We start from the raw sequence: 15,352 nt of genomic DNA, 5'->3' as shown, positions 1-15,352 counted from the left end.
ACACTTCACCCCAAATAGCTCCTGTGGGGATTGCTCCACAGTATTGAATGTCTCTCTTTAGAAAAAAGCGTCTAACAAGTGACATGTAATGTTTACCGTGGTGCTGATAAATGAACCCTGAATAAAGAGCATTTGAGATAAATAAATAAACACGCAGAGAAGGCCCTCCGTTGGCCCGTATTCTGACCAGATGAATGTTTCTGCAGCTTTCAAGATTCAATGCAAGTTCCTTTTGGATTAACAGCATATGTGGCTGATCAACTGTGTTTGCGTAACTGTGTGCAAATGTGTTTGTCTTAAAGTGGATGTTCTAACTGCAGCATGGGGGCGGTGGGGGCGTCCCGACCCTTCAACCTTAAACAACCCTTACGGGAACTCGTGTAAAAAATACTTAAAATTGATAAAATCCTGACAAATGTTTAAAAAACCACTCAGGGAAATATTCTCTTTAAAGACCCTTGAGATCTGGCTCTCTAAACGTTTTCAGTGGAGACACCTCAGTCTTTTTAATGTTTTCTAAACTTATCATGTTGAAAAGTCTGGCATGTCTTGTTGTTAATCGAAGAACCTTGTGTTCTTCTGTTTTTTGCTGCTGCATTGTGGGTCCCTTTTCAAACATGAAAGGCACTTGGCATGCTTGCTACTACATAGGGGACCTAGGACAACTTATACAAAACACTGAAGTCATGAATCTAAGTCTTACCTGTCAAATTCAGAGGATGTGACCTGAGTGTACTCAGTGTTCCCTACAAGAGAAACTTATTTAGGAATGTATGACTGTCTTGTAACTAGAAATACTAGGAAAAAGGCCAGGCTTTATAGTCTATTTACAAGCTTTATCATTAGATAGATAGATGGATGGATAGATAGATAGATGGATGGATGGATAGATAGAGATGGATAGATAGATATAGGATAGATGGACAGATAGATAGATATATGGATAGATAGATGGATAGATGGATGGATAGATAGATAGATACATAGATAGATAGATAGATAGATAGATAGATAGATAGATAGATAGATAGATAAACAGATGGATAGATGGAAAGATAGAGATAAAGATAGATAGATAGATATATAGATAGATAGATATAGATAGAGAGTTATATGTATCCTTTTGCAGAAAATATTTCCCAAATTCCTGAGAATGGAGCATAACCAGACTGTTTGTACTTGTGGTGTAATATCTCTCTGAGGGGGGTGTTATTTTTTTTCAGTAAAAGATCTGATCTGCTCGAGTAGCAGTTTACTTTTTATTTGTAGTGTTTAGTTTGCACAAGATTGTAAAAACGTACAAGAAACACTGCACCGCCATCTTGCGGTCAGCAGTCAGAACAGCATCCCATTCAAGAATCCATTCAAGAGTTCCAGTTCCGGTTTTTGGGATGAGGCCCGTCCCTCACTCCCCTCCACATCCTTACCGGTTTTACCGGGGCCGTCACCGACTCATCCATGTGGGCGTTACCGACCGGCTCGCTTCCAACAGCCACTAAGCAACCAGCAGTCAATCAACACACTGCAAGCTGCAAGTCATCCTGACTACATAATTTTTTTATAACAGTTGTATAAGTACAGTCGTGTGCTAGCCAGCTCTTACTCAGCAGTTTTACACTGGCCAGCCACCTGTCAGCTCGCCACCGAAACACATGGATCCTCAGAACAACATGGAAAATGAGGCAAAGATGTTCCTGAGCCAAGCGAAGACTCTCAGGCTGCACACCGGGAATATAGTCAACCGAAGCCGGCTGAAAAAGAAGTGTCCGTGCTCCCCCAGCGAAGAGGTAAGCTAACGTGAATAACGGTCAGAATTCAAAAACACCGGCCGTTGGTTAGCTCGTTTCAGCCGTTGGTGTGCCAGTTTAGCTTCTTAGCTTTGTTTGTTTGTTTATTTATTTAAAGGACAGAGCACATTAATCCACATTGCTGTAAATGAGCCAGTGTTAGCCAGCAGGCTAATTTTCAACTGTTGTCCTTGGCAAGGTGTTAAATGACCACAACAAGACTAGAAAATATAAACCTGATTAAATAGAGTAAAGCTTAGCCTTTGAGTTAACAGTAGGCTACCTGTCTTAATAGCTAACTTAGACTAGCTAACCATTCTAGTGTGTGTTAACTGATAAAAAGCACTGTTAGCAGCCCATAAAGATTTATATAAAGGGCTATTTAAAAGTGTACTTGTCGGGGTCAGAAGTAACTAGAGATAGATAGTTAGAGACTTTATTCATCCCAAATTGGGAAAGTAAAAAAAGGTGATATCACAAATAATGCTTGATTAAAATGTTCTATAAAAGACCAAAATACTGCGGCAACAGAAATATAGACTTATACTACAGGAGCAGAAACACATAGGATAGTATATCAATTACAGCTGTAACTAAGTAAACTAAGTATATTTACTCAAGTAGCACACTAAACATTTCGGACTTAAGAGTTCTACTTTAACAGTAGAAGACCATAGTATTTGTACTTTTACCGAAGTAAAGGATCTGAGTACTTCTGTCACCTCTGCAGGAATGTGTCTGAGATAAGGTCAGCTTGAAAGTTGGAGTTTGAGTCTAAAACACTGGGAACTATCTCCTAACTGGGTTGAAGAATCCAATCCTCGACTACCTGTTTTGACACTGACTGCATGGACGTTCACTGAATAAATATGCGGGGGCGATTCCTCAAAGAACTGGTTCAGACTTGTTTCATTGTAAAGCATTGCTTCAGTTGCTACACCACTTGATGTCTAACAAGTTTAACATCACCTGCGGTTTTCCTCGAAATATATTGCCTAGAGGTGTAATACATACACTTTGTTGTGGCTTCAGTGCAAAGTTTATTATATCATCTTTTACTGTTCAGATCAACAATAAAGAAAGTAAAAAAAGTCATGGTTGACATAGTGTTGACCACAGGATACAGATATAATGTGGCTGACATCCAACAAAAAAAAGTAATGCAGAAAAATGCATAAAAAGTAATTTAGACGCCCCATTGTCTCATCGAACTTCTCCTTCTGATAGTTTTCGTATCCTCTTTCAAGAATCTGCAGTAATGCTCCATATGCATATTTCAAAGGAGTCACCAAAATTGTATTATTTTAAAAAGCGATTAAAGCAATATAATATAAGTTGTAATATGACTGGGATGCTTGAAGTTGTCCAAAGTCTATCTTTCGAAGTAGTCTAAGCCTACTGTATCTTCCATTCACATTATTTCTAACTTTGAATGAACCAGCTGTGTGACTGCGGCTGCTACAGCTAAAGTTTGTTTGTCTCATTTGGGGTCACTAGTTCTTCTTTCTCACGCTTGTATGAACCAGCTCTGCTCCCAGTCTGTCTCTCCGTGCTCAGCATGACATCTCAACGTTTGGATTCTTTTGACCTTTTCTTTCAAACATCCATAGTCTACTTCACGGATGCAGCTGGCCTTCTCACGTCACACTTATCCTTATGTAAATAGTTTGAAAACAAAGACAAACAAAAAAGAAACATTCATCAGCCCTTCTTCTCCTTGTTTGTTTTTCTTTTTCCAACTGATTTCATTGTTTAGAATAAACTGCGGCCCTTGAGTTTTTGTTCCGCAGCATGTCACAGATATCCAGCTGTCGTTATGAGGTCTTCTGAGGATAAAAAAACTGCGACTAGAAAGTTCCTCAGATGATCTTTAAACATTGTTTTCTGTTTGGTATTTCAGCTTCAAGACTGCATTCAAGCCGCACTGAGTGATTGGAAGGCTGCCACAAAACCACCATCCAATGTAAGAAGGACACATTTACACTTCTCATGTCCAGCTGGTTCTCAACGCCTCCTAAACCACTTTTGCATGTTTGGCATCGACACAGAGGAATAAACAAAAGTATTTGCATTGATGGTCAAGCTGTCGGGCAGCAGAGGTCTAGTGCTTGGGAAAGTAAAATAACTTTAGTGATGACATCAAAGGATGCCTGCAGGCGCGCTGAAAAGAAGCTGTCACGATGAATGTTCATGCAGTGCTGGCTTCCAAAGGCGCCATTCAGAGAGTGCGTCTGTGCAGAGGTGCAGGGGGGGGGGGGGGGGCACAGACACGTTGCTCTGGTGGTTTCATTCATAAAGTGTGATCGGATTTCAAATAGTCAGTGCGAGTAGATTTCATCAAACTAACAAAATATGTGAAATGGAGATAACGATCACTGAGGGATCATCTGTAGGAACCCGCCATTCCTGTTTGACGCGCCCTGGCTGCTCCACTAGGACTCGCTAACCTTTTTTTACTACGCCCACTGGACACTAACAGGGATGAGGGAGGTTTGAAAGAGTTCAACTAAGGAGTCTTTATACTTGCAAATACAACAGGTTTAAGGCACATCCCCTGCAGGGAAATAGCAAAGACAAGACAAGACAGGACAGGGGGGGGGGGGGGGGGGTCTGAGGGGGTTTCATGTTGGGAACGAGACTGACTTTACTGCGGTTGGATCAACATAAAGGCGTCAGCAGAATGTCTGTTCCATATGAACCAACTAAATGAAGCCCCCTCAATTCCACCTTCTCATTAAGAGCTCTGTAATAAATGTGTCACTCATGTCATTACCAAATCCTTTACACAGAGGGGACACATGTTGATGGAGAAGAGGGGACACATGTTGATGAAGAAGAGGGGACACATGTTGATGAAGAAGAGGGGACACATGTTGATGTAGAAGAGACATGAAGAAGAGGGGACACATGTTGATGTAGAAGAGACATGAAGAAGAGGGGACACATGTTGATGTAGAAGAGGGGACACATGTTGATGTAGAAGAGGGGACACATGTTGATGAAGAAGAGGGGACACATGTTGATGTAGAAGAGACATGAAGAAGAGGGGACACATGTTGATGTAGAAGAGACATGAAGAAGAGGGGACACATGTTGATGTAGAAGAGACATGAAGAAGAGGGGACACATGTTGATGTAGAAGAGACATGGAGAAGAGGGGACACATGTTGATGTAGAAGAGACATGAAGAAGAGGGGACACATGTTGATGTAGAAGAGACATGAAGAAGAGGGGACACATGTTGATGTAGAGGAGACATGAAGAAGAGGGGACACATGTTGATGTAGAGGAGACATGAAGGAGAGGGGACACATGTTGATGTAGAAGAGACATGGAGAAGAGGGGACACATGTTGATGTAGAAGAGACATGAAGAAGAGGGGACACATGTTGATGTAGAAGAGACATGAGGAAGAGGGGACACATGTTGATGTAGAAGAGACATGAAGAAGAGGGGACACGTTGATGTAGAAGAGACATGAGGAAGAGGGGACACATGTTGATGTAGAAGAGACATGGAGAAACACAGATAGAAAACTATTTAAAGAAAACTATAAAAACATTAAGAAAAAAAAAAAAAAATGGTGTCAGTCTCACGATGCTATGGAGACATTTATTTATGGCCATATTCGATATATCGTTACATCCTAGTTATTCCTGTTTTATTATCTTTGCTCTTTAATGTTTCTAATGTGTTTAATGCTCTCAGTGTCTCTCATTGTGTAAAGCACTTTGAATTGCCTTGTGTTGAAAGTGCTCTAAATAAACTTTCCTTGAATAATGGTCTCAAAGATGTTTACCCTAAATCAAGTGCTTTCCTTTTCCTGAAGGACTTCCCCGACACGCTGGACTGCTCCATCCCGCAGCCGACAGACGCCATCCCCCCCGAAGAGAGGGATGAGCTGAGGGTCTCAGGTCAGTCCAGAACTCAATATCTCATTTGAATGTGACCGTTGACCAGCTGCGTGTCAGCACAGGTTACTGTGGAAACATCTTTTAAATTCCCTGCTTCAACCAGATTTGTTCCAAGTAACTGTTGTTATCTTGAAGTCATTCCAGTGATGTGTGGGACATCTATTTACATCTGCTTGGTTTCACAGTGAAGCTGTTCCTGTGCGAGGCGAGTGAGTCCTCCATCAGAGACGCCGTGGAGATGGGTGAGCTTCAGATCTCTGCAGCTAAACTTTAACATGTTATACCACTGTTATATAGTTTCTCATCAATATATCACAGGTCTCAGATATATACAGAGCCTGTCTCTTATTGGCTGAAACACCAAACAGATCATTTCAGCATTACCCATAATCCCCTCTGTTCTCGCTCAACAGAGGTGGGAAGTAGTGGAGTACAAATACTTCGTAAAGTACATTTTTCTGTACAAAGTAAACGGCCTCAATCCTGCTGTTCTCCGTGAACACATCCTGCAGCCACAAAGATCTCACACACACTACCAGCCTCCACACAGACAGGGAAAACAGAGCCTAAATACCTACACACTAATTAGCACAACAAGACACAGGTGAGGGGGGAGGAGACAACACAGGGCACCAGGTGCACACAATCAGCTCCAACATACACGGGGAACAGGGAAGTTGTCGTCAATATACCCCACACAGTACAATGATTATGTCCACGTGAGCTCCAGTATCGGCGTCTAGTCGTTTGGTCCTAAACTAGTGATGGCGAGATGAAGCCTTATGAAGCTTTGAAGCTTTCCAGCCAATTGGTTCACAAAAGGGTTCATATCATGAGGCTTCATCATGGGCTTCATCTGAACACAAACCCCCTGTTGGTCAAAGTGTGTGAAACAGGCAGATTGAACATCTCAACAGTGAGCTCTATCTCATACCGAGTTCCCAATGAGTAAAGCCTTAGAATAAATCCAAACAACAAACATAACATCATATGTTCATGTTAATAACATTGTTTTTATTCCAGTTTAATGATTGTGATTGAAAAGCCTAAGGAGGCTGGCAAACATTGCAAAGAGGGATTTGTATTCCTAAACTGAACCATGTTGTAGCCTGAGAAAGGCTAAACCATATCAAAGAATACATTTATTAAATACATTATCTCATTTAGCTGTAGCTTCTATAAACAACAAAAATACGTATTGACCAGTCGTTGAACCAGGGACCCTGCGGTCGTGAGTCAACTGCTTTCCGGCTGAGCCACAGCACACACACTGAATCTATTTGAAAACACTGCACTATATTTAGTCCTGTATTTATTCATTTATTTTTGTATTCCTACATTTATTTATGCTTTTATTTATTTATACGTATGACATGTTCCGACCTCTATATAAGTGAGGGTCTGAGCTCTCTTAATTCCATCGTGTCACCGGGCCCGGGTACAGGAGGGGTAATATCGTTCTTATTATACATCCATATCAGCGTTGTGGTTCAACGGTTCAACCGATCTGAATCGCTTTCTGAAGCAGTCACGTGGTGTCGACAGGCAGCGAGGCTTCGTTTGTCATCGGTGACGTCACTGGCCCAAAACAATACAAGCCTCGATATAAGGTTCAGAAAAAGCTTCGGGGATTACTCGACACACGCTCCGAAGCCTCGGCGCAATACGTAACATCACTATTCTAAACCATGTAATGATTTAAAAACTAGCAATAGTACTTTAAAATCAATTCTTTGGCCGCCTTGAGAGAAAATGTAGAGATTTCAGAACCGGACTGATGTGATCCACTCTTATAGTGTGAGTGAGGACACGTGCAGCAGCGTTCTGGATCAGCTGCAGTTTTCTGATGGATGTTTTTGTCAGCCCTGTGAAGACACTATTGAAGTAGTCGAGTCTACTGAAAATAAAAGCATGGACAAGCTTTTCTAAGTCCTGTTGTGACATTAGTTTTTTAATCCTCGATATGTTCTTCAGGTGATAATAAGCAGACCTAATGACTGTTGTAATGTGGTTGTTGAAATTCAGGTCTGAGTCCATCACTACACCCAGATCTCTGGCTTGATTAGTGGTTTTGTAGTCTGCCGACTGAAGCTCTGCGATTACTTTTAATCGGTCCTTCTTTGCTCCAAAAACAATTATCTCAGTTTTTTGTTTGTTCAGTTGGAGAAAGTTCTGAGTCATCCAGTCAGTGATGTGCTCGGTGTTCTAATCGGAGAACATTCTCCTGGCATGATTTTATAATAAATCTGGGTGTCGTCTGCATAGATGTGATAGCTTAGATCGCTCTTTTTAATAATTTCAGCCAGAGGTAGCATATCAATATTAAAAAGCAAAGGTCCTAAGATGGAGCCTTGAGGAAACCCCGCATGACATATTTGTCAAAGTTGATGTGTAGTTGCCTATTGAGACAAAGTTTTTTCTGTCCACAAATACCTGTACTTACTTCTCACATGTTGAACACAAATACCTGTACTTTCTACTTCTTACATGTTGAACCCAAATACCTGTACTTTGGGTTCAACATGTAAGAAGTAGAAAGTACAGGTATTTGTGTTCAACATGTAAGAAGTAGAAAGTACAGGTATTTGGGTTCAACATGTAAGAAGTAGAAAGTACAGGTATTTGTGTTCAACATGTAAGAAGTAGAAAGTACAGGTATTTGGGTTCAACATGTAAGAAGTAGAAATACCTGTACTTTCTACTTCTTACATGTTGAACACAAATACCTGTACTTTCTACTTCTCACATTTTCCAAACCGGCTGGTTCCTTTAGTCTGAATGTGTGTTTGGTGGCGTGATCATTATTATTTAGAGTCATTGCGTGCCTATTGATTTGAACACGATCCGTGTATCCATCATTTCCTGGTCTTCTCTAAAGAAGAGGGACCAATGGAAACGTTGTCATGTTGCCGTTGGTCACCATGGAAACATTCATTAGCTAACAATGACATTATTGTTCTATTAATATAAAGGCAGGTCAGGTACTCTTTAAAACAGCTGCTAGTTATGGGTACTTTTTACTGAAGTACATTTCAAAGCCTCTTTACTTTCACTTGAGTAAAGAAGTTTAGTCAGTAATTCTACTTTCACCAGAGTATTTTTAAACACGAGTATCTGTACTTCTACTTGAGTAAAGGATGTGTGTACTTCTACTTGAGTAAAGGATGTGTGTACTTCTCTGTTGCTCAGCCTGTCAGACGCTGGCGGTGTCGCAGCTGGACTCCGTCATCATCGCCCCGACGTGGCCCCTGGCTGAGGGGGAGAACCAGAGCTTGGCCCACCTGCAGCCGGCCTGGGAGGAGCTGGAGTCTCTGGTCCGGAGCCAGAGAATCGCTGCCATCGGCACCTCGGACCTGGACAAAGACCTGCTGGAGGAGCTCTACAACTGGGCTCAGGTGAGGGTCTCAACCTCAGTCTATTTCAATCAAATGAACATTTACCTGACCATCCGTGACACGGGGCTCACACTAGGAGCTGTTTTGTTGTACCCATGGACTGTTGCAAAGAAAACTATTTATACAAGACATCTGAAAGGCAGAGAGAGGGAAAGGCAGCATTACTTTGTGCAACGATATTGTAATATATTATAATTGGAACGGAAAAAATAAAAAAATAAATATGAACTGCATGTCTGGAAGATGCTTGTAAGATAAGAATGATATCACAACTGTCTCAAAACCACAGTTATACACACAACATATGGTACCACTTTACCATAAGACTACCCTTATAAAGGATTCATAAGGGTTTATAAATAGGTTATGAATTAGGTTGTAAACACTTTATTAATCATTAAGGACCATTTATAAACCAGTTCTAACAGATACATCAACACAGGCTCACTATTTGGCAAGATGACTAAGGCTTATATTGGCTACTCAGCGAGAATCAACTCAGTGAACAACAGATACCAAGGATGCTGGCTGATGAAGGAGACGAAGTAAGCTAGGTAGCCAATATGAGGCTTAGCAGTACAGATACATGTGGGCTCACTATTTGGCAAGCGACCGGTCACAGTTGCCCTGTTTATCTCATGTCTTATAAAAGCTTATTAATGATTTATAAAGTGCTCACAACGTAATTAATAAATGAATTACAAACTATTCGTAAGCCCTTTATACGGGTAGTCTTATTGTAAAGTGGTACCCAACATGTAAAATACTACAGTGATGTTTAGTGGTGGGCTAATCAAACCCTTATTAAAGTTTGGTGCTGACTTGGTGAAATAGATGTAAAGCTTTCGGGCTCCAAAGAAGGGAACACAGTGACATCTTCTGGTTAAACTTATAGCTGTTCTTTAAGACTGCACATAAATCACAGCAATGCCCTATTGATGTTATAGAGTTATTGAAGCCAACGCTTTAAGCCTCTGAGGATCCGCTAACTTGACGTTATTGTCGCACACATAGCTTGCCACATGAATAAAAGTCAGATACAAAGTTTTTCAGCTAAATAAAGTCCATTTATTTCCTTTTACCGTACATAATATTACGTTTCACACAATAACTTAGCCAATGTTTGTAATCCTGTATTTGCGTGTGTGTGTGTGTGTTCTCCGTGTGTGGTCAGAAACAGTTTGGCTTTCCGGGGGAACCTGAATCCACAAACATTGGTTCCTACCTTTTCCCCACAGTGTTAATTGGCTCTTACAGATGTAATTGAACATTTCACATTGGACTAACACTTAAATATTGAATTTACCTGAAATTCAAACAATTTTCCAAAAGCCAGATCATTGTCTGTTCAGCTATTTAATCAGGTGGTGTGACCGTGACCCAAAAGCAGGTAGGAATGTGTTTTTGTAGGATAAGCTTTGTGCCGCTCTGTGATGTTGCCCATGATAAACCCTGAGGCCTGTGTTTCTCTCCGCTCCAGGTGAAGCCCAGCAGTAACCAGGTGAACCTGGCCTCCTGCTGTGTGATGCCTCCAGACCTCACTGCCTTCGCTAAGGAGTTCGACATCCAGCTGCTGACACACAACGACCCCAAAGGTGCAAATCAAGCTCTTCTTTACGTTTTTGAAAGGTCACCTATTGTGGACAAATGCATTTATTTACGTCTTTTATTCAGTTGTCAGTGATGCAAATTAGTCGCTTTTCGGCGCCTCCCGCTTTTTTAACGCTGCTTTGGCTGACTTGTGTAATTCGTGGAGAACCGAAGAGTTTTCGTTTTGTGGGGGGGGGGGTCCGTCCGTCCGTCCGTTAGTCCGTCCGACTGACGGACGGACAACTTCTCACTTCAAAAGAGAAGAAGAAATCTAGATCGCAAAATAATTAAACATGCGAGTGCCTGTTTTTCCTGGCCAAGGACAGGTTCCTTGAACACAACACAACACGAGCGTAACGTGTCTTCACCATGGTCTTCACGTGGTTATGTCTCGTCTGAAAGGAGTGTGGACTAGACTAGAGTGCTTATGGAGAGCACCGGAACACCGCTCCAGCTCTTCAAATATTGCAGTACCCATAAGGAGCCGTACACATGCTGCAGTGTTTGCGTGGCTGTGTCTTTAGTTGTAAGCACAGTGGCGATCTGTTGTTATTAGCATCTGGTTAGCTAGCTATGCTAACGAATTTAAAGAGCTTTTCTACAACCAGGTGGAAGAGAGCTCTCTCCTGAGAGGCTCAAATAACCTCAGCTCAGTGAGGTTAAGGCACACCTTGATATGATCATTATAGTTATTAATGAGACATTAGAGACTAAATGAAAAACAGGTATAAAATACTATGACAGTAACAAAAAAGTTGTTAAAAATAAGTGATTTGTAAAATATCCAAAAAGAAAAATGCTTACAGTTCTGTTTCAAATGGGTGTTGAGAGATGTATCCATAGATCTCCTCATGTTGCTCTCAAAGGGCAGCAGATTGATGCTTTTAACTTCAATATTTAAAAAAAAAATCTTTTTTGCACACATCTTGTGTCCATATCTTTCTGTTTTGGTGGTCATGCCACACCGTGCACATGCATGCATGCGCGAGTCATGGTAAGATATCTGGATTAAGAGGTTGCTTTTTCTTTGCACAGCATGAAAGAAAGGCCAAATGAATTGGCTGTGATTTTGGGTTTTTTAAGCAGAGGTTGAGTTCAATCATTTGTACGGCCATCGGAGGATGTTGTAAAAATTGAAAGGATAAAGGTTCCCCAACCCTGCTGTAAATAATAATAGAAACCCTTGATTTATAACTTAACATCTCTGTCTCCTATTGATCTGAGTATATAAAGAATAGCCAGTTAATTGAAGCATTATAGCACAGGCCTTTGTCAGATGCTATATTACGCTTTTTTTCCCCTGCTTCGAATAGTTCTCTCTTTTTTGACCATACCTGTGTTTGCATCACTGAGTTGTGGTCAAAAGTTTGCACACACTTCTCAAGAACATGTATTTCATGACGTTCTTGACTTTTCAATCATTTCTACAACTCTTATTTTTGGGGACCCAGAGGATTTGATCACAATTTCAGAAGAGCCATTATACATTCATAAAAGAACCAAACTTCATGATTTTAGTTTTGTGACAATGACATGTGCTCCAATCTCTCTATCACAGAAAAATAAGAGTTGTAGAAATTATTGAAATACGTGTTCTTTACAAGTGTATGTAAACTTTTGACCACAACTGTATGAGGGTTTCCGCTAGGATTTTTTTTCTCGCCGGTCAAATGTCCGGACAGAATTTATTTTACCGGACAAATTTGAAACTTACCGGTCATGTTTCAATAATAAGAATAATAATAAGAATTGTGTAGCAGAGTTTTCGTTGGCAGGTAATTTACCTATGGAGCTAATGTCCTGCCATAACTCCACAAACAAACTAAACAGGTTTTACAAATCCCTCATGATTCACTAACAAACACAATGTGGTTTGCAAATACAAAACACCATCTAATGCATTTAGTTTTGCATAGAAAAAACGTATCTATTAAATAAACACATACAATTGTTCTAATAAATCATGTTTCAGAGACAAATTCAGGTTTTACAAGTACACACATATTTTTTTACAACTACAAAACTTTTTCTTCTCACGACGGAATATTACTGCCAAAAGTCACGTGACTCACTCACGTGACTTTTGGCCGTAATATTCCGCAGGGGCCGGCACATGCATAGATATATATATCCATGGGCACATGCTCCACGGCAGCAGGGGGCGCTACTGACTCCATTGGGAAGACGGGAGGTTGAGCAGAGCATGGAAAAGCCCTTGCCAGCCTGATGACAGCGGTGTTTCTAGTGATCCAGCGATCTGGGTCCGTGTTTGAACAAGGTGAATTTAGCGATCACAACGAAAGCAGTCAAGAAACATATTGAGCCCAGAACATTAATGTTATTAGGGCTGTAAATATAATAAGCCTTTGTCTAAAATGGACAACATTGTACAAATATTTTTTACCACAAGTCTGCTAAGTTTGATGAGGGAAAAAAACATGTTTTGCCATTAGTTCTTCGTGAGATTGACACTGTTGGACTCGGCACTAGTCCCACAAGTACTATGAAGTACTTTTACTGTGTAGCCTACTTTTTGAGTAATCCTCTGTCAATGTCCCCTCCTGAGTACAATAATGCATGTTTCTCTGCTATTTTGAATAAGCGTTAAAACACCTTTACTTTAAGAGGATGGTAGACATGATATCAGCAATACTTCCAGTCAGTACTCCGGCAGCAGCATTGTTACCCTTTGGAAAGTCTTTAGAGTCTGGCCTGGTCTTTGGGCCACTTTGTCCATGATTGACCTTTTTCAATTCTCTGTGCTGTTTTCCCCGTGAGTTTTAAACGGCTCCATCTCCTCCTGCTTCCTCAGAGCTCATGTCAGCGGCCACCTTCCAGGAGGCGGTGCAGGAGGGAACGCAGGATCTGAGCGCCGCCATCTGGAGGCTGGAGTGGGTTCTGCGCTACTCCATCATCGTGAAGAGCCGGGGAATCATCAAGGCTAAAGGCTACCTGGTCAGCGCAGGGAAGGGGAGCCAGTAGAACCACCACAGAAGAAGAAGACATGGATGAAGCCATTTTCCTCCATAAACACACAACATTCAAAGTCACAGCTCTGAATAATGGACTCCGCCAATCAAACAGTCCCAAAAGTCATTGTTTATCCTACAGAGAAGCATCAAGTGTGATTCATTTGAACTGTATTCATTCCCAGTGAGATCAAGAGACTGTGAAGACTTCAGCAGATTAGAGTCAATGCTGCTTTTAACATGAAAATGATGGTTGCTAAATGTTTATGATCGTTCCTTAACCTATTTCTGACTGCAAGTGCCTCACGTCTACTTTCTCTCTGTCCTCACACCTGCTTCGTCTCAACTGCATCTGGTGAATCAAGCTAAAGGTAGAGATGTATTGTTTTGTACCACAGAGTGATTCCACACATATGAGGAACAACTCAGATTTAATAAATGTCAGAGTGCCACAGTGACGCGTCCTAAAACCCGGAAATAAGTTAGCATTTTACCACTTCCGGTTCTTTCGACATTAAGCAATTCAGTTTCTCCACAGGGTTTTGGAAAATATCTGGAAATAAGGTCTGTGGTTGAGACACATTGAAGAGACGGGTCACGTTTTGTTCTACGACATTAAATCCATCAGCAGTGACCCCACCGTTGATTTCTGAAGAGTTGACGTGTCTGAAAAACGATGGTTGTTACCAAGTGGCTGAATAGGACTACAGAAGTTGTTGAGGCCGTTGTACGTCATTACGCCGAACACGTAGTTCGTAGTAAGTTAGTTTCTGTTCTGCTTGAAAGCAAGTCCCTGCCTCCTGCAGACTGTTCAAACAAACGCTTCAACTTGAACCATTTAGAATCTGTATGTTTGAATATGGATCTTAAGTCAGCGTGACGTTGAAGCAGCGACTCGGCTGTAGTTCCTTTTTAGCATAACGTTAGCATTTTGCTTCTGGCGGCTAGATTTATGATTAGAAAATTATAAAAGTAGGGTAGACATGTGGAGATTATCCGGCTGAACAAAATGTGATCCGTCTCTTAAATGTGTCTCAACCACAGACCTTATTTCCAGCTATTTTCCTAAATCCTATGGAGAAATTGAATTGCTTTTTGTCGAGGGACCCGGAGGGAGTTTACCGGGTTTTAGGACGCGTCACTGTGGTTCTCTATTGGACATTAAATTCCTGCTTTATATAACATGTGCGTTCTTCAATAGAGAGAAATGACGTGCAAATCAAACTACAAATGAAGTGTATATTTTATGATGATTGACTTGGTGAAGCAGACAATTGTGTGCGTATATTATTTGATCATGCATTTTTTTTCTAACTGTGTGTTATTGACGATGCATTGAAATGTTTACCCGCTCTTTGCTCGAGATTACTTTGAGGATTGAGAGTACAGCAGTATTTTTGGGGTGATTCATATGCAAATCAGGCTTTCGGCTTATTCATGCATTGTTGTTAAAGCACTGGAAGCTTTGCGCCGAGAAGTTAAAACGTGGTAACTGTGAGGAGGAGTTTTTATTTAAGAATCATGATGCTTGTTTTTCCAGACGAGTTCCAGTAAATCTCATGAAGAAAAGTTATCTGTTGTACTGTAAACAAAAAATAATGGTATGTCGTATATCTGTGTATCATGATTTGGCTTTAATAAAATTTTAAAACTTGTTTGTTCTGTCAACACCTGCGCTCAAGATTTAGTTGTACCAC

The 15,352-nt window shown here is 40.9% G+C and overlaps 1 protein-coding gene across 1 annotated transcript; it reads left to right on the top strand.

Annotated features, from left to right (window-relative positions):
• The first annotated feature begins 1,461 nt into the window (after positions 1-1,461).
• gclm (glutamate-cysteine ligase, modifier subunit) lies at positions 1,462-15,310 on the top strand. The gene is made up of 7 exons (XM_079679026.1): positions 1,462-1,787; positions 3,688-3,750; positions 5,617-5,701; positions 5,887-5,943; positions 8,891-9,096; positions 10,577-10,691; positions 13,499-15,310. The coding sequence occupies exons 1-7, from the start codon at positions 1,653-1,655 to the stop codon at positions 13,666-13,668; spliced, it is 831 nt and encodes a 276-aa protein (XP_079535152.1). The 5' UTR covers positions 1,462-1,652; the 3' UTR covers positions 13,669-15,310.
• The last annotated feature ends 42 nt before the right edge of the window (positions 15,311-15,352 follow it).

Source organism: Notothenia rossii (assembly GCF_949606895.1).
Source record: "Notothenia rossii genome assembly, chromosome: 1".
In the NCBI taxonomy this organism is placed as follows: Eukaryota; Metazoa; Chordata; class Actinopteri; order Perciformes; family Nototheniidae; genus Notothenia; species Notothenia rossii.
The sequence above is the reverse complement of the archived record's forward strand: the minus strand, read 5'-3'. Positions and strand labels throughout refer to the sequence as shown.

Bases quoted from the DNA above. Each gene is read 5' to 3' on its own strand.
- gclm (XM_079679026.1), top strand. From the start codon at position 1,653: ATGGATCCTCAGAACAACATGGAAAATGAGGCAAAGATGTTCCTGAGC. The intron at 3,751-5,616 runs GTAAGAAGGACA...CTTTTCCTGAAG, and splicing joins CCACAAAACCACCATCCAAT to GACTTCCCCGACACGCTGGA. The intron at 5,702-5,886 runs GTCAGTCCAGAA...TTGGTTTCACAG, and splicing joins GGATGAGCTGAGGGTCTCAG to TGAAGCTGTTCCTGTGCGAG.